The sequence below is a fragment of the Falco cherrug genome, chromosome 3 (assembly GCF_023634085.1).
Source record: "Falco cherrug isolate bFalChe1 chromosome 3, bFalChe1.pri, whole genome shotgun sequence".
NCBI lineage: Eukaryota > Metazoa > Chordata > Aves > Falconiformes > Falconidae > Falco > Falco cherrug.
Window position 1 is genome coordinate 35,162,395 of NC_073699.1, and position 23,933 is coordinate 35,186,327.

Genomic DNA, 23,933 nt, shown 5'->3' on the forward strand with positions numbered 1-23,933 from the left:
GTATGGCCTGTTTCAAAGATAAAAGGACAAATTTTTTGAATGGGGTAGGACAGCAGAATGTTGGTATGGCTTTCAAAATGCTCCCTTTTTCTTCAGCAGACTTAATCTTGTCCTGCTACAATCTGTCTTCAAGTGTTCACTCTATTTTTAGTTACTGATCTTAGCCAGGTCCTCAAATAGCTCAGCGCTGGTGTTGTTTGTGTCTGATGTAAAACTGATACAGACTTGGCTGGTATTTTCATTCATGTTTCATAATCTTCCCTGGTGCGTACATGAAGACAGTGTCTTTGGTGTGCTGGCAGGAGATATTTGTATTGCTGTGGAGAAGATCAGACACCCGTTTGACACTTACCGTGCTCCTCACGTGACCATAAAGGAATAAATGAAAACATTTTCATGAAATTAAGTTACTTATTTACATTTAGCTGCAGAGAAGTGTCACAGTTAGCAAGGTTCAGGAAGCTTTCTCTTTGAGATTCCTGAAGGGGAATCTCAGAGTAACTCTAAAGTTTCTCTCTCATTTGTGTATCAAGTCCTTCATACAATCTTGTATGCAATGAAGAAGACTATGAGTGTAAGACAGAAGTAGTGGTTTAGTTGGTCTTTTGATAAAACCGTTAATTCAAAACTAAGCCATTAAGAGAAAGATTATGTATGACCTTGCATGGAGATTTTATTGATCAATTAAATTAAAATAGGCACAGCGGAGAACAAATCTATCAACAGAAACTATGAATAAGTCTATTAATATTTCCTTATAAAGTACTCATATCTCTAATTGGATTACTTTTTCTTACACTGCTGTATATACGGAGGATCATTAATACAATTTAAAACATCTTTTAAGGGTTAAATTTTTAAATCATATATCTTCTTTTCAATGAAATAATGCATCTTCTCAGGCATTGTAGGATTATAAATCCTCAGATTTAGAAAATTGGAATGTAGTTGTTAATTTTGGTTCTGTGTCTCTGAGAAATGCATTCAGCAATCCATACAATATTCCTGCATTCCTGTTCCTTTAACTTTACATAGGCATAAAATACTCCAAAATGAAACTGGTTGTTGAATGCAAGCACATTCAGCTTTACCTGTGGAAAAGATAAAATGGGCATTATGATAAAATATTAAAGGCGGCAAATGTGATTTCTATATGGTAGCTTTTCTGATCAAGATTTCTATGTAACTTTGTAACTATGACTATATTTAGGAGTCTCTTGAATATAAATATAATTGAAATGTCATCTGTGGATTAATTTTGGTAATAGACTCAAGCAACTGTACAGGTAAGTAAAGGACAATGGTGAAACACCTTCTTCAGTAGACTATTCAAAAGAAATTTAATTATTTGAGATGGCATTTGGATTGGCTATCAGGGTTGGTAGTTTTATAACTAATCTTCAGAAGAATATCCTCAAATTTATTTTATTTAAAAGGTAAATCCTTCCATTTTTATTCAGCCAAATGTTGACAGCCACAGAAATACTGTGTTCTTGAATACAAAGCTGAATGATGCAGTATAGTAAAATCAAAAGCCTGGTACCTCATTCTTGTTTTAAATGTTATTCCAAGTGGGTAACTTTCATTTTGATATTTTAAGGTTAGAAGCTCTTACCTCATGTTCAAAAAATGCATCTTCCAGTGTCTTTTCGACAGCGCCACTCCCTACACCTTCAAACACAGCCTTATATTCCTAAAAGCATAGACAACCACAAAATGGAAATAAGATACTTTTACATTGTGTGCAGCACAGATACCTTACATTACTTTCTTAATTAATTTACATTAAGTAATCTTCCTGTACAGAAGAATTCATGTACAGATTACAGTTCTACATAAATCAAAAGTTAAAAGCATATACTCAGCAAAAGAAAGAAGAATCACATTTGTTCTTGTATTTCTTACCATCATTTCCTACAACTTAAAGTAATTTACTAAGGGCACTAAAATAGATTTATTGTAGAATGACACATGACCTTTCACTCCTTTGGACAGAGAGCACTGAACTCCTTGTACAAATAGTATCCATCAAAGCCAGAGCTGTAAATGGAGCCAAAACCCTGAACTCTGATCCTTGCATGGCTGCTCACTTTATTTCCAGCAGTCAGCTGGATTTGCTTTATCTGCGTTAATATTGTATCTAAATCCATTAGTCTGATACGTCATTCTGGAATATTCTGCGCAGATATATTTGACTTAATTTCTCATGTGTCACACTTTTGTGTAGCTTGCTTCTCTGTGTATTTGTTTTGGTTTTCCTATAAAGTAGCAGTGCACTATAGGTCTAGTACAATGGTTCCCAAATTCATCTAAATACCCCACCATCACGTGAATAGATTTGTTCTGTACCACATTGACACAGTGACACATGCTTCTAATGTTCTATTTATGCATGGGAACAGATGTGCACCTCCAGCCTCCAGCTTTGCTGCTTCTGTGGAAAAAGCAGTAAACCTGGCATCATTTTGTTTGTGTACTTACTTGGAGGTAGATTAAATATTATAGGTAGCCAGAGTACCACAGTTAGTTCATAAAATAAGTATTGCAGTTTGATTCATCTTTAATAGCAGCACGTTGCGTCAGTATTAACAACATCATCTACTTTGATTCAACCAGCGATTTAGAGAAAACTTTTCAGAAGGGCATTTTTATGGTACACTAGCAGTGAATCAGGTTTGCACTCATCTGTGACATGAATAGTTTGGTCAGCTTGTTTCAAAATGACTTATGCTTTTGCTCCAAAATCTTGGATGCAGCAGCTGTGAAGTGAAACTCAGTTTGGGGAGGGTTAATGAAGTAGGAAGAGTTTTATTTACTAGACTGTGATTTGGTCTTATTTAATCATCATCGTAAGAGGAACATTGTATAGCACTTAGCTAATAATATGTTTTATGTCTTCATATCAAAGGCCTTTGATTCCATATACATCTTTATGGGATCTTTTGCATCTTCGTTGAAAATGCTTTTAACTTACATGAATACTCTAAAATTTTGCTGATGTCAAGAGATGTTAAGTTTTTGTACTTTGGCTTTTTGTTTTAAGAAATTTGATTACATACTGCGTAGTAATCTGCAACACACTTCACTTGCTCATAGTCATCTGCAGTGGCCAACAGGTGTAAGCCTTCTGGATACAGTTTTCCACAGGTTGGATACAGCTTCTCTCGGTCATCTTTACTCAGCTCAGTGCCAAATGAATTAATGGTGATGATAAAGGCACGTCTGTCTGCCTCAAACTTAATATGCAAAACAAAGAATAAAGAGATGTTATTAGAGATGTAATTCTAAATTAAAGTGGGGATATGTTTTTTTTCAGTAAGCTAAACTATGGAAACTTTTAAGAAAAAGTAGAGTTCAGAGCATTAGAAACATACCTTAGCTTAAAAATTGTAAATCTTTATTTGCAAATACTTGTTAAATTTTAACTAGAAAATCAAAGTGTTTTGCAAGCACAGCTTTTATTCTGTGATTTTTGCACTAAAAATATAATCTCTGCTGCTTCCTCATTTCCCTACTTAGTTACCCAGATGTTGACAACAAAATATCTCCTCACACAACCTTCTGAAGTTATGAAATAATACTCTTATTAATAATACAGGAAAGGCGCAAGAATCAATAGTACTGTTCTGGGGTAACTCAAAGTGCTGCTGAGAGTAAAGGTTGAATGGAAATTCTGAAGGAAGAAAAGTTTCTGAATGCACATATTTTAAGCGATAATTTAATAAGGTGGAGGGGGCTGTTTACTTGCCAAGTTAAAGTTTTCAAGTGTTTCAAGTAACAGTTAATTTTTAACACATAGAATCAAAGGCTATATTTCTTCTGCCAGGTTTAGATGTGTGTAGTATCTGTTTTCCCTGCAGCAGTAGACTGAAAGTCATTCTGATATCTGGATCTCAGGTTGTTCTTTTTTTTTTAGAAGGCAAAATTTCATTTGCCATTCTTACAGTATGAATTGAAAATATAATGGTAAATAAAAACAATTGTACTCAGTTCTGTCTGATTAAAATCTATTCTTCTCTTCTGAGATCTAAATTGACTGTGGTTTTATTTCTTTCCTTTATTACTTACTTTCATGCTGTAAGAGCAGCACAGGCTTGGCTAATTGCAGGGATTATGCAGTAAAATCTTCCAAGTGAAGCGTATATGGTATATGCACGTTTTAGGTAGCTTACAAAATTTCTTATGCTGTGAATTTTTTAACTGATTTAAGCAGAAGGATACTGTTTTCTGCTGAATAAGACTGCAGTTGCAACACACTTCTACAACTTTAGCAGTTAAGCATATATTCATAGATACTACTCCTGTGTACTGGAACACACTGTAACAGGGACCCAGCTGCCCTCTGGCACTGACTTCAGAGTAAGGAAAACGAGTAAACAATAGAGAAATAACGAGAAGAAGATAAGTGTTCTTGAAAAGATTTCTAGCTAATAAATAACAGGGCCAAATTTCACTTCCCTTATTAATTTGAATGGGCATATCAGCCAGAAGGACAAATGCTGTGGTTTTTTAACTTGTTAAAGCCATGTTGAATCTAGCTGTTAGATTTGTAATATTTTGTTGGGAAAAAAGCATGCTCAGATGCAATTGCAGCTAATGCTAGCAGGTTTGGGGCCTACTTCTGGTGGCTCCCGGTTTGAGAAAATTTGCAGGATCAGTCCCATCCATACAGACCTCTCAATTCATCAAAATATTGGCACATGAAGTTCTCCATAGTGAGTAAGGCCATGAGGCAGTTTCTTGGTGACTTGGGCCATTTGATTGCTGCAGGTAGAGTTGGAGTCATAGGACGGCCATTTCCCAAGTGCTTTATTTTCCATATGGGAAAGTGAAGTAGCAAGTGTGCTACTTAAGAATTAGCATGGGGCTCTAGTAAGAGGCACAGCACTAGCTGCAGTGCAGTCCTGCACTTTCTTGCCAGATTCAGGGTTAAACATGCAACATTTATTGTCCATGGTGGAAGAGAGATGGTCAGTAGTTTTAATGTGGAAGGTGGGCACTGTGGCTGGTGGTCAAGAAGCCGGGGAGCTAAATACCTCAGTCTCATTCTGTTAGGGTCAGGTTGGTAGTCTTACATATAAGGTTACAGAATAAATAGCAAGTATTCTTTTCAATAATTAAACTGGCTTTTTGTGAATTCAACCATTAGCAATCTGGTGTGTGTATGTCTTCAGATTATTAAAATGTTATAGAAAAGGAAATCTACAGAAAAATTTATCCTCCTAGCTGATTGACATTAGATAGGGATTTTAAAGAAGCTTATCATAGACAAACTGTTACCACTGGTATAAAAAGAGTTTTACAACATGCTTAAACTAATGTTGGGAACTAATCTGCTCTCAGCATGAATTTCTAGCTAAAAATGAAGTTTTTGAAAATCTGAGTCAACTGTAGGAAATGTCTTTACCTCTGCCAGCCAATCTCTTGATTTCTATTTTTCAAGAAAAATAGTCAAAAATACATAATTTCTGCTCTATTTTTCTTGATTAAGACTATTTTTCTTTAGAATATAAACTGAAACTTTATGGCCTGGTTAAATAAAATATGAAATTGCAACCCCTTTTGGGACATTGTTTCGTAAGATGTAATTTATGCTCATTCTTCCTCAGGGGTGAGCTCCCAGGGTTATTATCTCTCTTCTATAATGCAGACTTCCAATATGATGTCATCAGAGCTCAGTGAATTTTGTGCAGTTGCCAGGGTGTAAGTTTTGCTTATCCAGAAAAAAACTCCTGGAAACAAATGGGTGATCTGGCTCTCAAACTCTGCAAAGAATTGTGATAAACCATGTGAAAAAAAAAATGAGGCTGAATGCTAAGAAAACTTTAGGAATTTCTGCATCTTTTATTATGGTAACAGATACAAAAATATTCACTGTGCTGCAGATATGCTTTAGGGAGGAGCATGTTGGGAATTTTCTATGTCACAAAAAACCCCCTAAACTTTTCTGAGTTGAGACAAAAATAAAACACTGAATGTTTGACTTTTCTGTATGACACTAGTTCCAAAAGTCTCTTAACTGTAAATTTGATCATTTTTAATAGGAGAGTAAACAAATGTATTAGTGTCATGTAGCTTGAAGACTATTGATTAGTAAATATACAGTAATACCAGACCTTAGCTATCCCAAATTTTGAGCTAGGAGGTGCAAGAATAATCCACTTCTTCAGTTTTTCTACATAATACAGAAAAATGTTAAGGGACAACAGTCAGAGATAGTGCAGCATTTATTCTATTCTGCCCTCTGTTATAGAAAAATTTTAACTGAGGATAACTCCTCCCTGGTAATGGACTAGCTTCTCTAGTCAGGAGGCAAAAGTCATCCTAAAATAAAGTCTTCATTACATCTCAGAAAAACAATTATTCAGATGAGAGGCAAACAGTTGTCAGGTAACTGCAGTAAGGAACAGGAAAACAAAGTAACCTAATTTTGAAAACATTGTGGAGGACTTTCATGTACAAAGAGTGATTTTTTCTTACCTCAAGAATAGGTCTCATTATTTCTGCTGTAGTACCACCTTGTTTTTCACAAAACTTATAAAACGCCTCAAGGTAAGACTACATGAAAGAAGAAGAGAAATATTTTAAATGATACTTAAGACCTGGACCAGCACAACACATGGTCATGAACCTAATTCTTAAACACTTCCATTAACTTTGATAATTCTACCTATGAATTTAAATTCAAGTATGTGCTTAATTACTTTGCTGGAGTGAAAGCTGAAATATTAAAATGCAAATGTCTTGTTATTAAAATATGGGTGCATTCATTTTCAAAAATTGTTATAGGACACATACTGTGTTTTCTTTCCACTCTAAAGAAGGAACTTCTTGAGTTCCATTGAGCTTCCACTGTATGATAAGCAGATGGCTGAAGGAAATTCTGCATTTATAGTGTGGAGGAGGGGATTTGGGAATATGCCACGGCTGTTGGGCCAGCACTATGAGGCTACAAAACTTAATCCCTACGGCTCTACCCTAAACCCTGGATTAGGACAGAACAGCAGACAAAGCTTCTGGTCTATTAAGGATTCTGGCCTTCATACCCATTTCAAAATGCCTGTGCAGGAATGACCCTAAATATCTCAGAGATGCTGTTCCCCCTGCTTCTCTATCCCCTGAAATACTGTCTTAGGGAACATTTATACTATCAAAATGCATTTGCTACAGCTTCACACAGTCTTTATAAAAGAAGCTGTCCCTAACTATGCAATTAAGTGAATTTTAAGTAGACACATCTCAAGGGAGATCTGCTGCATGGGATTATGCATTAGGTTCTATATATTGCTATCTGGTAATAGAGCTGCAACATAATTGATCACACTGACAGCTGAAGCAGAGGAGAAATTTTAAATTAATAATTTAGAAGTGTTTACAAAATGATCCCCCTGGTACTTAGAAGAGAAGAAAAACAAACAAACAAAAAAGATTTAATAAGTATAAATATAGTCATCCACACAGGACATAAGAATCAAATCTGTATGCTATCAAATGGAAAAAGAGTATCTAATTTAGCAGTACTGCAAAATAATTAAAATACTTGTGTATAACTGATGTTGTTTTGAGTGACAGGAAGTAGCAGACTATTTAAGAATCAAATATTGGCTTGGGAATTGGAATTTATAAATATCATTTGTAAGACAAACACAAGATTTTTTTTCTTTCCCCTAGTGTAATCAGACCACTGTAAGAATACTTCCTGCAGTCTGGGGCATCCACTGTGAAAGAAAGATAACAAAGAATTTGGAGAGAATGTGCCAGGAGGAACCATTAACAGGATGTAATATATATAGCCTTTAAAGAGACTGTCCTAAGAGTATTGACCTGGGTGCTAATATTTGTAAAGTACTTTGAAAATGCAAGGCACATTAGATGCGTATCCTCACAGCAGTGTGCTGTAGCAATGCTAAAGATAATTTTTAAAGGAAGGAAATTATACAAAACCCTTAAGTAAAAAGAAATGATAGCTAGACTCAAAGCAATTAGACCTTTTCAAATCACATCTACTTTTTATTTAAAAAGAAGAAATGTTAGCCAAAAGCCTGTCTAGGCTCACTTAGGAGCTAACAGTTCTGTGGCATTTGGTGGGTAACTGAGTTATTCATAAACAAATGGATCTGGGTTTTAGCCTGACATATAAAACATTTTCATTAATGAGATATTAAATTAGAATTCGGATGCAGACCTAAAATTTGAAAACTCTCCAAACAGTGGAGTGGAAATGAAAGGAGCTGGATTTGATTCCTGGAGTTGTCATCAACCAGGTGACCTTAGACAGCTTGCTTTATCTCACCATGCTTCTGTTTCCCCATCCATAAAACAGGGTTAATGATACTGACCTCCTTTTCTGAGACACTTTGAAAAACCCCAAGTATAATCATTATGTTACAAGAACTTGCCTTGTACAGTTTGTTGCGCATTATTTCGATGTTCATTTCATCCAGGTCATTTTCAGACAAGCAGTCTTGAAAGAAAGCAGCTGAAAGCAGAGTTTATTATATTGCAGTATAAATCTACATGCTGATAATATGCATCGCTTGTCCATGGCCATTCACCTGTGTGTGAGCAAGGATCTGAGGTTTCTGTTGTACAAGAGAGAGTGATATAACAGAGGGGAAGAGAAATCCTCTTGATTTTCCCCTTATCCTCCTACTCCCTCCTATTTAATGAGAATCTGCTGTGAGGGGAATCAATCAGTGCCACAGCCAGAGTCCACATCTTCAGAGAGAATCAGATGGGAAATGCTAATGAAAGCCCTAATCTTCTCTGAAGTATATGGTTTGGGCATTAGGGAGATTTTCTAGTGAGGAAAGATAATTTTTGTCTTAAATCATGCAGGTATTCCACAACTGTTAAGGAGAATCCTCTTTCCTATCTTTCCTCTTCCTCTTTGGGTAAGTCTGTAGTGGAAGAAAGGCAACAGATTGCAACTAGTGAGGGGCACAAGCTTTGACCTTGGCCATCTGTGCTTCCAGGTCCTCTGCAGAAATGGCTAAAGAGCAAGCACGGAAGGGACACAGAGGCAGAGGATGAAGTTCATTTGTGCTTCTGGACCACTTAAAAATGCCATATTCATAACCAACAAAAGCATGCCAAACCCTCGCTGTTACTAAGCTATGCCAGTGGGACAGACCAGTGCTGCACGACAGAGTTGTCACAAACAGTGGCAATGGAAGATGGTATCTGGAGAGTCCATGGGAGCCTGGTTGTGTTTCATGGTCTTCTACCTTCCCACTCTTCCAGCACCCAGATTTTGGACGAAGCACATTAGAGCGTGTAGCCCTGACAGTCCCCTTCAGTATCTCTTTGTAGATCCATTTCCCCTGAATTTGTCCCATTGTTTTAAAGTTCTGATACTATCTGCTTTTACAAACTTGTTCAGCAAAAAAATTTCCAGAAATTTACTGCCAGCTGTATAAAAAGATTGCTTTATTTTACCTGTTTTAAAACTAGTTTTCTGCTGGGATTTGGTCTTCTAAAGGATTTAGTAAGCAGCAGTTTGTAGCTCAATGTCGACAAACCACTGCTCTCAGGACTTTGTAAACATTGTCCGTGTCTCTCTTCAGCGTTGTCCTCTCCAAACTGGAGTCTAGCCTTTTTTGTCTGCCCATGGCAGTGGTGTCCCCTTGTTCATCTTAGCTCTCCTGCTCTGTGCCTTCTTGGATTTTACTGCATTGGCTGTCGCGGCGCTGGCAGGGGCCTGCATGGCGGCCGCTGTGAGGAGGGGCCGGGGCTGCCCCATGCCGGGCACGGCCGGTTCCAGCCAGCGCCAGCGGGGTCCCGCAGGGCACAGCCCAGCCCCTCAGCCCAGCGAGTGGTGCCTCTGGGAAAATATATTTAAGAAAGGGCAAAAACCACAGGATGTAGAGAGGAAGAGGGAAAACATTTTGAGAAACAGCAGAGGGAACACCAAGGTCAGAGAAGGAGGAGGTGTCACTCCAGCACCTGGAGCAGGTGCTCCCTGCGGCCTGCGGAGGGCCTGTGCTGGGGCAGAGGGTAAGTGTGAGGGGGAAGGAGTGGCAGAGAGAAACTGCCATGTACTGACTGCAAACTCCCTCCATTCCTTGTGCTGCTTGTTGCCTCTCTGAAGGGAGTGAATGTCGTCTGTGGTGGTAACAGGGGCAAAGGAGTGGCGCCTGGTGCAAAAGAGCAGCAACGAGAGGAGGAAAGGTGTTTTCCCTAAGCATGTAAATGTTTCTTTTCTGTTTCCTAATGCCTAGATGCATAATTAATTATTTTTTTAATACATATATATATGAATCAACAATAAATCACATTATTTTTCCCTCAGTTTAGTCTGTTTTGGCTGCAACAGTATTTCATAGGTGATCTCAACCCACAAGCTCCTTATCCACCCCTCTTTTATCTCTGCATTGTGCTGGGGCCTTTGGTTTCTGTCAGGCCAAGCCACCACATCTTCTTGACAAGCAGGACCCAAAACTACTCACAGTATTCAAGGTGAGGGCACACAGTAATCTCCTATAAGTTCAAATCCATCCATTTCCATCTTATTATCAGTACCCTTCCCAGCACTGCCCCACAGCTTGCTTGTTTTTGTTGGCTGCTGCAGCAGATTGAGTAGAGTTTGACTCCAGTTTCAGAAGACAACATACCCAGCCTTCACTCTGTTTGCTTTTAGATTTAGTTCTTCAAAATAGTGATTTTCTTTGTGTTTGAACCACACCCAAATCCCAAGAGGGAATCTTGGTTCTACCACAACATCTAATATTTATTAGTAACTGTCTGCTTCTTGATTCTTAGTGAAGGATAGGCAAGATTTCATCTTAAATTTTTTAGTTATAGATGCAGGTGTTGAAATAAAAAAAATCTAGACGCTCTAAATCAGTGGCTACTTTGGACATAAAAGATGTCCATTACACTTCTTGAGCAGCATGTTTTCTACCCAAGGTTGGTATAGAGGCTGCTAATAAATGTTACGAGAGAATGTCATGAACACCACTTTGGAAGTGCTTGATCATGTTTTGTATTACCAAAACACACCATATGCAGTGGAAAACATGCTTCTCCATCAGAGATATTCCTAAAAATACAGGAGGAGCTGTTTCAAGAAGCAAATAAGAAATAATTTAGTGTTCCTACCTAATGGTGTATCAACCAAAATTGCATTGAACAGCTCAGTGGGGTTTGAGGCAATGCTGACTGCTTCCATTTGCTCAAATCTCCCCAGTGGATGGCACTTGGGAACAAGTTCAGCTATGGGCCGCTGATGTAGTGTGCCAGTTATTAAAAGAATTACATTGTCAATCATATAGCTGTATCTGTATTTGAAAGAAAAAGACATTTATAATGAGTTTTCCTTTTAAAAATACAAAATCAAGATTTTTGAAAATTACTAATAAAACTAAAGTCAGAAACAATGACAGTACTTGCAGGTTTGTATTTTCACTCTGTATTAATGTCTCATCAAACACAAGTTTTTAAATAGCAAGTAACACAGTACTAGTTTTAAACCACATGACTGCTTTGGAAGAGATACTTTTAAAGAAGGGGAAACTGAAACATGAATATAATAACAGCTGTGAAATGTAGATTTTCTATAACATGTGACAATGAGTGGCATCAAAAAATAAATCACCTGAGCTAGCAGTTTGGGATTTTGTTATTTCATATAGACCATCTGGACAGAGAGGAGGTGCATGGGAATCTCAGCACTAAAACTGCAGAGTTCATGCAGATGGACCAATTTTAGGGCTTTCCTCTCACTTGGCTTTAAACATTCTCCCATGAGGAAACTAAGAACAGGTTCTCACAGATTTCTACTTTATTGCTAAGAGTTTTCTCTTCAGTAGAAGTTCTCTATCAGATTCTTACTGGTTTTACTGCCAGAGAGGCTGATAGGAGTTTTACCAGTGACTTTGAAATGGGAAAGCTATTACCTTGGGACATTTATAACAAAGATGCCAGTCTTGCTTGCATTGTTGATTCAGAATATAGCTAGACACATACAGGGATTAATATGATCTCATACCATATCCGTGAGGGGGCTTGAGGATCTGGTGAGATGTAGTTCAATAATTTAATAATTGTGTTAAATATCTTAACCTAACTTCTCCATTATTAAAAAAAAAAAACAAACACAACAGCATGCAGAGTTTGTGTATACACATCAGTCAGTGTGAGAAAAAAGCTGCCATAATTTTCATATTTTTGCTTTGATTTCCTTGAAGCAAAATGGAAACATTGTATGCCTGCAGACCACAACTGTCCTAGGGCAGTCTTTAAGATCCTGTTTATCTATTAGGCTAAAACTTGTCAGCTACAGTTGACAAAAAATAAAATAAAATAAAATAAAATAATAATAATAATAATAATTCTTTATTTTGCTGTTACGATAAAAATACTCCTGGAAAGTAAGCTGAACAGTCTAGTGCTCTTGTTTTAGTATATTAAAAAGATAAGATCAAGAGGAGTAAACAGGTAAAATATCCTGCTGACAATTCACTAATCCATGTTGTTACACTGTTATAAAGCAGATCCCTGTTCTTAAAGTTGTTTACACCATTCATTTACAAGTTTTGTCCATTTATGATTGTATTGAGATCAGAACTTTCTCTTCATCTGGCATCAAACAGCACTTGTACTTTAAAAAGCTAGAAAGCTAGATTTTGCCACATGCCTAGGAATTAAATCACTGCCCTGTACATCATGAAATGCTAATCTCGCATGAATCGTCCCACAAACTTAATTTTTTCAAGTTCTGTGATTTAAATGATGTTTGAAAATCATAACCATTTTTCTCAATCTCTACCACTCCTGCCACGGTACACAGAAAAAATCTGCTTGTGTTCTTTAAAATAAGTAGTTCAAAAGACAATAGCTCTTCACATATTATTTTCAGAACTTATATTAGTAAATAAAGTACATAAATATTGCAGTACCAAAGTAATTTTTCTATTTTTGAAACTTAATAGAAATTCCAGTACAATGTGTTTACACTGTTTTAACTTGTAACTGTGTGCTTTTTTTTGAGTCTGTGTGGTAAGCTATGTGCTAATATTACTTACGTGATAAAATTCAGAAAAGTGGCAAGTGGTTCAAAAGCATGGTTTCTAAAGTAATGAAATTCTGTGAGTAGTTTTGCTTTCAATTTGTCATCGATGGTAGAAATAGTGAGAGGACCAGTTTCATTAGCCAAGAAGTTGCCATAGTCTGTCGTCTGTAGATGTAACTTCAGATCTAGAAGTAGATTCAGGAAAGATAATGAGAATAAACTGTCATTGTATTGCCTACAAACCAAATAGAAAAACCATTTAAAATGTTAATTTCTAACATATTTTCATATTAAGCATCTGATCTGGTTTCAATACTCTATTGAAAAGTTTTTGGCATAGAGTTAATATAAAGTAAATGTATAATTAATGCAAATTTGCACTGCTTTCTATGAGTAAGACTTACTGCATGCCACAGGAAAGCACAAATGATTTATACCTTTGTCAGAAGTTTCACCAGCAGCTTTCCTTTCCAGCCACACCAGTACAGTGCTAATTGCCACTGTGCCTAGCCCCTTCCCAATCAAGTTTGTTCAATGTTTCAATTTCATGATCTTCATCATTATAATACATCAGTTGTTTTGTCTCCTGCAATCCTATGGACTGTCATGCATCAATAGGAATCATCCTTTAACTTTATTAAGATCTTAAATTTTCATATGAAATATTTAAATCTCAGGTAAGACTAAAATCTTATGTTATCAGTCTGCCTGAAGAAGAGGAGAGATCACATCTTGCCTGGCTCAGATTCTGGGCTCCAAATGGCTTCTGTAGTGGAGCACTTGAAAGGGCAGAGTTACACTCTTTTAGTATTTCTGTTTTGGCTTTGTCTGATTTATGGCTGAAGACTACCAGACCCTAAGAAGCTGTTACAGAAACCTGAGTTATCATGACATATTCTGTCTGAACTCCCAACCCTGGTAACTGAGGAAAATGAGTTGATTAGACAACAAAGTTGAAAGAATCTTTTGCAATATCAAAGAAATCATTTGGCAGATTTCCTCTGCTATCCATTTTCCATGATGAGGAAAAAGTAAGAATTTAAATCAACTCTTAATGTTCAAAGCAGTTTAACATTTCCTTTTACAAAAGCCTCTGCTATATTGCATAATTATATTAAAATGCTATATTAAAACTCCTGTAAATTGCAGATTGGTATAATGTTATATGGTTTGGGCATTCACAATGATTGGATTTCCAAATAAAACCTGAAGTGATATTTAGGGAAAAGGACAGCAACATTCACTCTGGCTGAAATAAGGGTCTACCTGTAAGGTAAGTTAATATGTAGTTAGCAAGGTGCATTTATCAGTATAGTAGCTATTCTTTCCTATTTCCCCATGTATATGTACTTAGTACGCAATAAGGTTGCCTACACTGAGACTTAAAGCAAAAGAAGTAGCACATTGTGAATTCAAACTCCTACATATAGCGCTTTAGCTTACTGAGAGAGCTAACCCTCAGGGTTTTCTAAACAGGTTGGCTGCCACTCAAGCTCATTTTAGCAATTACAGAATCATAGAAACATAGAATGGTTTGGGTTGGAAGGGACCCTTTAAGGTCATTTAGTCCAACTGTTCTGCAATGATCAGGGACCTCTTTAACTAGATCAGGTTGCTCAGAGCCCCATCCAACCTGACCTTGAATGTTTCTGACCTCTCCAGGAAACCTATTCCAGTGTCTCACCACCCTCATTGTAAAAAATGTCTTCCTTATATCTAGTCTGAATCTAGCCTCTTCTAGTTTAAAACTGTTACCCTTTGTCCTCCCAACAGGCCCTACTAAAATGTCTGTCCCAAACTTTCTTATAAGCCCCTTGAAGTATTGAAAGGCTGCTATGAGGTCTCCACAGAGCATTCTCCAGGCTGAACAACCCCAGCTCTCTCAGCCTTTCCTTACAGGGGAGGTGTTCCATCACTCTGATCTTTTTTGTGGCCTTCCTCTGGACCCACTCCAACAGGTCCATGTCTTTCCCGTACTAAGGACCCCAGAGCTGGACACAGGACTCCAGGTGGGGTCTCACCAGAGCAGAGTAGAAGGGAAGAATCACCTCTCAACCTGCTGCCCACACTTGATGCATCCCAGGATACAATTGTCTTTCTGGGCTGTGGGCTCACATTGCGGCTCATGTCCAGCTCTTCATCCGCCAGTAACCCCAAGTCCTTCTCTGCTGGGCTGATTGCAATCCCTTAATGCCCCAGCCTGTTGTCCCAATACCAGGGGTTGTCGCAACCCAGGTGCAGGATCTTGCACTTGGCTTTTTTGAACCTCATGAGGTTCACATGGGCCCACTTCTCAAGCTTGTCCAGGTCCCTCTGGATGGCATCCTGTCCCTCAGGTGTGTCAGCTGCACCACTCAGCTTGGTGTCAGCTACAAACTTGCTGAGGGTGCACTTGGTCCCACTCTCTATATTATTGATGAAGATATTAAAGAGTACTTGTCCCAACACAGACTCCTGGGAGACACCACTTGCCACTGATCTCCATCTGGACATTGAGCCATTGATCACTGTTCTCTGGGTGTGACCATCCAGCCAATTCCTTATCCACCAAATGGTCCATCCATCAAATACATATCAAATCACATCAATGTACTCTTGTATAGGACAGCTTTACTCAGCTAGCACTCTGGAACTGTTAGCATTTCTCTAGATCTTCCAACTATATACTTATAGAACTTATACTAACGGTGTAAACTAATTGATTCTTAAAATTATATAGATGATCACAAACCTGTTGACAAAAGAATGCAGAGGTAATTGGTTTTTCAATGGTCAGAGTCAAATACTAGGAAACAGTCATAGTTTCAGTACAGTCTTCCATGTAGAAAGAAGAAAGAACATCTAGATTTGAAAAAAGAAACCCACTTATTTCAAGAAAGAGAGAAAGGTAAGCAAGATTATAAGATAAATAAACAAGCAGAATTGTGCCCAAAAATGAGCCTAAATATGTAAGACCAACTTTTAATCACTAATATTTTCATATCACTTCTACATTTCCTGTGAAAAATGATCATTTTACTTTCTCTTTTTATTGCAAAGAGGGTAAAAATAATATGTGATTAAATAATACTACCTCCTTACATGCAAGGGACTGAATTCCAGTTTTTCTCCATTCCTTTTTCAGACAAGCTACTCATATCTGCCTTGAGTCACACTGGTAAATGCATTTCAAACACAGTGGTTTTCAGGGGTTTAGTACCTAAAGCAGACTGCAAAACCTAAGTACCAGCCCCAAGTATTGGCCGTTCTGAAGTGTGTTTAAGCCATCATAAGATGAACAGAAACCAAAACTGCTGAGTGAGAGCAGTTTGACAAGACTGTTACCTTCCTCAGTTCTGTGATTAACTGAGTGACTTCAGAAACCATGCTCTAATGTAAGGCATGAAGAGTATTAGCTCCATCTGGCTCTCAATAGCTATGGAGGAAATACTATGCCCTGGATTTATGACCTTGTCAGTTCTACGGTCTGCTTTATAGAAGTATTTCTTACTGTTTTAATAAATGCTAGTGTGAATATTGTATGTAAGAAACATCTCATGGCCTGAGACAAAACAATGGAGAAAATAGTCATCCACAGGCTCCAATACTATGTAAGATCAATCATGAATGTCATAATCAGAGTTCACACCATGGCAGTATTCAGTGCAGCTCAGAGACTGCTCTGCTGGTCTTAAGTTGTATCTTCTCTTTGCTGTTGGCCTAAGTAAGACTTGAGGACTAACAGAGTCAGACACTGGTACTAGTAACATGACGTGATGACCTGGCAGGAGTAGGTGGCTGAGCCTTACTGGGCCTCAGACATTCCTGTTCACCAAAACTTTTCAGTGATGGTAGCTGCTCCTTTTCTCAGGGACTCTTGGGCTTTTCAGCATGTCCACAAGATCCCTAGGAAGGAAAATTCCTGTATTTCATCTGTCGGTATTATTGCCATCCATCTGCATTGTTTATTTCCTCATACAATTATATGCAGGGAAATCACATGTAGGGAATGTATGACTTTCAGTAATGTGACTTTAAATCACGTGATTAGACCCACAATTGAACCACAACCAAACACAATTAGCAGTATGTTAAAAGGGAATTACTGTGCAGAGGGGGACTAATTCAATGAATGCAGTTAAGACATGAACGATGCTGATCAGAAAGAAGGAGTATTGGGGGAACTTGAACAAAGCATTAACGTGGTCTCTTGGCATCAAGCACATGATGTCTTGTCTGATGCCTCACTTTAATAGTCAGCTACCCCCAGTTTTTCAGTCACACTGTTACTTCAGCCACTGCATGCTGGTGTGACCTGACTCTGGCAAGTGAAGTCAACTTACTTCAGTGATGTTAGTGGGAGCAGAGCTGGGCTGCTTGTCCTCCTGTGACCTAGTCTGCCTTCTAGAGAGTAGTAGTCTTTCCATCACACAAGGAAGCAAGGAAAGAAAAAAGTACTGAATTTACCCCCCACCCTGCCCCATATTCTACCTCAAAGACTGTCAGCAGGGTTCCTCTGGGGATCCCATTCCCCTGAAACAGATGATGACATAGGGCCAAACTACTACCATGCCATGTTGCAGGTGTTTCAGCCAGCGTTGCATCCCACAAGGTAGCTCCATGGAAATTATGATTAAAACGAGCCCAAAAGGATGTCTAGGTTAAGCTGAAGGCCTCTTCTCTCTGTGTGGCCCTGAACTGAGAGGACACAGTGGTAACGTAAGTCAATTAACATCCTTTGTTTTTTCTTTCCCTCTCACTGGTAAACTTACTCTGTGGTTATCAAGCAGATGTATAGCACTAACCTACAGTTTTTCTTGTGGTTCTTCTGTACTGACATTATGGTTTTCCCTCTAGAGATACCAAAACCACTTTGAAATTAAAAGGTATTTTTGATTCTATTTATAGGTTGCTTGGGGTGGTTTTGATCTTGTTTGTTTTAGCATATTTATAATATTTTTAGCTTAGGCCAGTTTTGTGGTGTGGTGCTGTGCCACAGAATGCAGAATGGGGTAAATTTGTTACCTTTTAATGTGAACACATGAACTGAGGGCACTATTGGACAAGCACAATAATACTACTGTACAAATCCACATGCTGGATTTTCTAATTGGAAAGAAAATACAATGTATGCATAAAGCTCCATTTTTTACTTTGGAGGTAAGGGTCTATGGTTTTGGTGCACTGTACACTCATGGTGCAAGTTCAATATCACAGCATCTTTCCTATATGTGCAGAGAGATAAGTGTATTTAGCCTCATGCACAAATCCAATACTTCTCCTATTTTTATTATAAATGATACATTTGATAGATAACTGGTAAGAATCTGTTAGCAGTCTAAAAGAAGTAGAAAATGTTACAATGGAGAAAGAGATGTAGCTGAATAGAGAAAAAAGGGAAGTGATAGTGGGTAGTGGAGATATGCTTGTAGGTGGATTGATGAAGGCTGCTGCTTCTGTGCTGAAATAATTTGCATTATAAAATTGAATGAACATTAGAAAGAAGGTTCAAAATAAAAAAGTCATTGTTCTTTCTATTATAAAAAAGATTTTATCTCTCTATTGTGATCTGTACATCAGTTCTATGCTTTTAATAATGTTAAAGGTTTATACATCTCAGAAATGTTTGAAAACTACTTGTAGTTGTTGTAAATAACTTTCTTACAGCATGACTTAAAATCTAGATAGTTTTTCTTACTGTTCTTAATACGAGCAAGTATTCTTCTGGGAAGGATGAGGGAAATCCTGTTTTCTTGTATGTTTTTCAAAAAATCATACCTGTGTATTTTTAGGTCATTCAAAAGTAACCAGGATTTTATATTGGGGTTTTTTTTCCTTCATGGAGCCTTTGATGACATCACGTATTGAGCTTCTCTACAGAGACAAGTGAAGAGTTTAATGATTCCATCATTCTGTCTTTTGTGTCTTTTATAGATGTTTGAAGTTCTATTAGCTTTTTCTGAAGTCTATATTCAGGGAGCAGGACTTTATGACTCAAACAATTAAATACAGTATCAAGAGTGTCTGTGCAGTCTTTAAGATGCATAGATCACAACTGCTGGTACAATTAGTCTTCAGAAACTGTTCATTTTGTCCAGCTGACATAAGGAATAAATTTCAGTTCTCAGAGTAAGTATATACATGTGCTCTGTGTGTCTAACCTGCCACTGTATGAAATGGAGAGCTGATAAATCTCTCCAGCTTATCAACTGAAGTAGGTACATGCACTTGGTCAGTTGAATAGTCTTTAGATCCCATTGACTGTACTGACCATCTCTTCTTTAACCATGAGAGGAATTTTATCCTGCTGTCAGATAAATACCTATATCAATCTATTTAAATGTTAGTTTAATCTGCAAGAGGAATGACAACCAACCTTCCCAGACTTACGTTGTTATTATATTAACAGTTTAGACAGCCTGAAAACTCCATTGTCTATGGGAATCAACAGGTTCTACGTTGCTCATTTCCCAAAATCCATTACCGCATACACAAAGCAACCAATGCTTAAAAGAGAGTAAGCTTATTATTTTTCCTTGATCCTTTTTCAAATTAATCTAATATACTGCGTGGTATAGAAATTATTTCAGTGTACAATCGTGGCTTTTATTTTGGAGAAAGTTTATGTTCTTTAGAAAGATGATTTTTTTCTGCTGCACTTCTTTCCTGCCAAGTGTCTAGAGGCATGTCTCATGATTCTTTGTACAAGCCTGTCTTCATCTGGCTGTGACCAGTCAAGGCCACATAAAGCTGTTTTGGAAACAAGTGTGTGTTCTCTCTATTACTGTGGCAAAGTAACCTTGAAAAAAGCTTTTTTTTTTTTTATAAGCTTGAGAATAGTTCAGTTCTATATTTGTGAAGTCAAGTTTTCTCTTCCTGGTAAGTAGGATGTCCCCCACCGCCCTAAAACACATGAAGTAATAAAATACTAATATTATCTTTTACAGAGAAACTCAGAGCTAAAAGGTACACTTTTAATAAGATTTTTTGGGAACTATTTTATCCAGCTGAATTGATATGAAATGTCCATACTTTAACAGTTCTATAGTGTGGGTAAAATCTACGACAATGTTACCAGTCTCCATAGGAACGCTGTGAATGAGATTTCCAAACCTTATCAGTAAACTAGAAAATCCCATCATCTGGATTGCTTTGCAAATCACAGTCTGTACAATCCTAGGGTAATTTCTATGGAAAGCTATTAAATTAAATACGAGAACAGTCCTTCAAAGGACATCAGGGTTATCTCTGGTTTTAAGATAAGCTTTCAATACTTCAGTCTTTTACCTTCCTTCTTCAAAGGTCTAAGCAACAGTATTTCTTTCTAAATAAAATAAACCAGCAGACTTACCTTCTAGTGTCTCGCACTGTGCTAAATTGACATAGTCTGAACTTGTCAAGATCCCAGCTTTGAATCCTCGGACCAGACCCTCCAAGTAGCCATGGTCCACATTGAAGTAAAACTCTGAGTATCCCAGCATGGAGAAAAGGAGACTTAATCTCTTTGCTGGATACCTGATGGTACTGAGTATCTGCTACCAACTGTTTTCCTTCTCTTTGGAAGGAGTGACAAATAGTCCACTGATTTCCTGCTAGCCTATGATTGTATTTTACCAACTAGTTTCTTCCTGTTTTTTGCTCCTAATGTAGTCAGTATAGTTGATGCTTACACAACAGCCAGCCGGCAAATCCAACTCCCTCCTATTAGAGCCAGAAAATGAACCTATTATTGTTGAAAGAGAAGCCAAAAAGGAACTATAAGATTTAACCATTGCTTAAAAGAATGCTCTGTACTGATTGGAGAATGAGAAAGCACATTAAAAATCTTGATAAGATTTTCACATTTCTTAAATATATTGTAAACAGGAAGTTAACTGTGAATACCTGCTAAAAAAATATTTCTGCACTAAAATAACAGGCTCTAGTAGAACGTAGCCCATTCAAGGAACTTAGGTAGTTTTTTAGTGTCTCTATATACCTTTTTGTTTTTAACATTCTTGATTATTGAAAATTTTCTGCTGATGATCTCTATCAGTATGTATACAAATTACAAGATCTTTCTAATAATTACAGTTAACATTAGATCATGCCCATAGGTGAAATGTCTTTGAAGGGTTTGACTTTCATTAGCCTTTAAAGTGAGTACCAGAAATGTCCTCAGAACTATAGTTTGTCCAAGTTCCAACCAAAACACTCTGATTATAATCACTAAGATGTGGAAATAACTCAGAGTTTTCCCCTTACAAAATAAAAATAGGAATCTTGATTTCAATAAATTTAGAGTTTTTTTAGACCTCCTGATTCTGATTCAATTTAAACTCAAAACTGTAGATCTGTCAGTGACTTTTATACTGAACTGTTAAGGCTGCCGCCCTTCAGATTTAGGTCCCTTAAAGCTGACAGTTCAAAGTAGCTATGCTTCTGTAATCAATGCAAAAAGTCCTTTTCTCCCTAAATTCACTAGGGTATGCAATACATGTCTGCAAACTTTGCTGGAAGGAAAAGTCTTACTGCATACTAGGTGATATTTAGATATGTAGTTAACTGGAACCTGGTAATGTTGCAATGAGGTGTCTGAAGACTACTGCGTGGTTGGAGGGTTAGCACCAGCAAAAGAAACTGCAACAGCTGTCTGCCATCCACATCTCAACAATTAGACTTAGTTTTCAGTGTTTTGAACATGTTTGGACTATCATGTCACCACATATGGTGTGGCTTTTCTATTGATCCCTTGCACTGAAATGTGACTGCAGCGAGAGTTGTGACTCGGAAGACACGGGGACAAGGCTCTGACTGTGAGACTTTCTCCCCTGTCCTCGGAGCTGAGAGATTGATGACAGCTCGGTACTTGCCAGGTGATTCCTATCTACACCGCCTTGCTTCTGGCACAGCAAGACTTTGCAGGTCATACAATGAGGCACGAGGTGCCTGGTTGTTTGCTGCCTGCGTAGCTGCCTGCTACGTCCTCTGGGAAGGTCACTAGCTAGCTAACCTCTTAGCTAGCTGGCCAAGAAGTTCCAATCGGCAAGAAGTGGCCACAAGCCACCTGTCAGGCCAGGCTGAGACAGGGGAGTAATATTAGTGCACCTTGAGGGTCAAATTAAAATTGTCTTGGGCTGGTTATTACCATACCCGTAACCAACTGCAGGGGAAATAATGACAGCATTTAGACATTTTAAAAAGTCACATGCTCCGGTGTATAAAATGTAGTTAGCTGAGAGCTCAAATGGTGCCTAGAGTATTGAAGTTTGCTTCTTATAAATTAGGCTTACAGTTTTAAATCAATCAGTTCTTAGTATTGCAGAGTTAACCCAGCTAAAGAGGAATGAAAGAGATCAGGCCTATTAGACAACAGAAATAAAACAGCTCCCTCCCACACAAACAATTTGTTTCTGTCTCCCAGGTTTGCATGTCAGTGGTGCTCAGAATGTCCTTGTGCAAGAAGCTGTCAGAATAAGTTTGTTGATGAAGTTTCAAAAGCCAGGGAGACTTTTCAGGATATGTGACCACTGTCAGTGCTTCCTTATTGATACACAAAGATAACCACATTTTATCTTAAACCTGCTTTTTTTTTTTTTTTTTTTTTTTTTTTTTTTGTCATCATTGTTCTAGTTTGCTTCACCCAACAGCCTGTGATACTAATTTTTTCAAGGAAACGAAACAAGGAAAGGTAGTAATACAAGGGACTCATTACTGTATACACTAAAAGCAATGTTTGTTTTTAACCCACACATCTTTAAAGTGTGTGTTACATAAACAAGTAATGTCTCGCAGCAGCTGAATTCAGGCCTCCCCCAGCTGCAATCACAGCATATCAGAATGTGGCACATATCCAGCTGGTGTCAGTCCAAGGTTACACTGCTGATGAGCTTCCAAAACTTCAGACAGCAGAGCCAGGGCAGAAATGGCTTTGCAACAGATCCTAAATTTAGTAAGGTGCAAGGTCATGTGAATACTGCCTGGCAGGTGCAAATACCACCACTGGTGATCCTTCAGTGAGAAAGTGCTACTGTGAAATCCATAAATACTGTCAGAACCGTCACTTCAAGTTTAATAACTCAGCAAAGTTGTTTCATGAGATCTGTGTAATTTTGAATCATTTCAGGAAACTGCAAAATCAGGCTAAAGACTTGAGTAATGTTATCTGTTAAGGGATAAGGTGTCAGGTGATATGATTCAGGTTAACAGACTGCATTCAACAACATCAGAAAATGCTCAGTTCTCTGATTTTTGTTACAACAAAATTGATGAAAGGAGACAACTTGAGCAGCAATTTAGACAATACGTATAATTAGCTCATGCACTACATTTTTATAAAAAAATATATATGTTCAGTATCTATTGTTGTTACCTATCAATATAATGTTCAATACCTATTGTTCTTATTTCTTATGAGTGGCTAGCACCATATTATTTCTGCACCATTTGTAGTGGGTAAGTTTTTATTAAAAAATTATAGTTCTTTATGTTAATAATTTTATATAGAGCTGTGAATTGGCTTCAACAAATGACCATGTGAGAAAATATGATACTCTCACCTGTTAAGTTTGTGGAGTGTAAAGGTTGAGATATTTTTAAAATTTTTTTTTAGCAGTGAGCTAAACAAATACTGACAGTGTGTTTGGGAGGAGAAGTTAATTCACGTTAAGCAGAATTAGCAACGCAAAGCTGTTCAGATCTAAGAGCAGAATTTAACCTTTGATACTAAATTTTCGAGAAACTGTGAAACAAAATGCATATATAAACCACAAGAGGTCATCATAACCCTGCTGTAAACCACCTTGCTTCAGTTTTTTTACCTCCAGTGAAAGGAAGAAACTTGGAAAGAAACATGAAAAAAGTTCTGGTGCTTTTTATTTCTTTTCAGCTAATCTAAGGTTAACAATAGAAAACCCACATAAACATTATTTACTCAGAAGTGACAAACAAAATATTTCTGTTT

The 23,933-nt window shown here is 37.5% G+C and overlaps 1 protein-coding gene and 1 long non-coding RNA gene across 5 annotated transcripts in view; one reads left to right on the forward strand and one right to left on the reverse strand.

The window, feature by feature from the left end:
- LOC114017591 (uncharacterized) overlaps positions 1-23,933 on the forward strand; it is a 94,966-nt gene that overhangs the window by 20,557 nt on the left and 50,476 nt on the right. The gene's annotated exons all lie outside the window — the stretch shown is intronic.
- ATP6V0D2 (ATPase H+ transporting V0 subunit d2) lies at positions 8-20,570 on the reverse strand. Its single transcript, XM_005445410.3, has 8 exons — positions 20,343-20,570; positions 13,026-13,197; positions 11,101-11,279; positions 8,400-8,479; positions 6,481-6,558; positions 3,060-3,236; positions 1,616-1,693; positions 8-1,091 (listed from the first exon to the last, which is right to left on the reverse strand). Exons 1-8 carry the CDS (start codon positions 20,470-20,472, stop codon positions 930-932), a joined length of 1,056 nt encoding a protein of 351 aa, XP_005445467.1. The 5' UTR covers positions 20,473-20,570; the 3' UTR covers positions 8-929.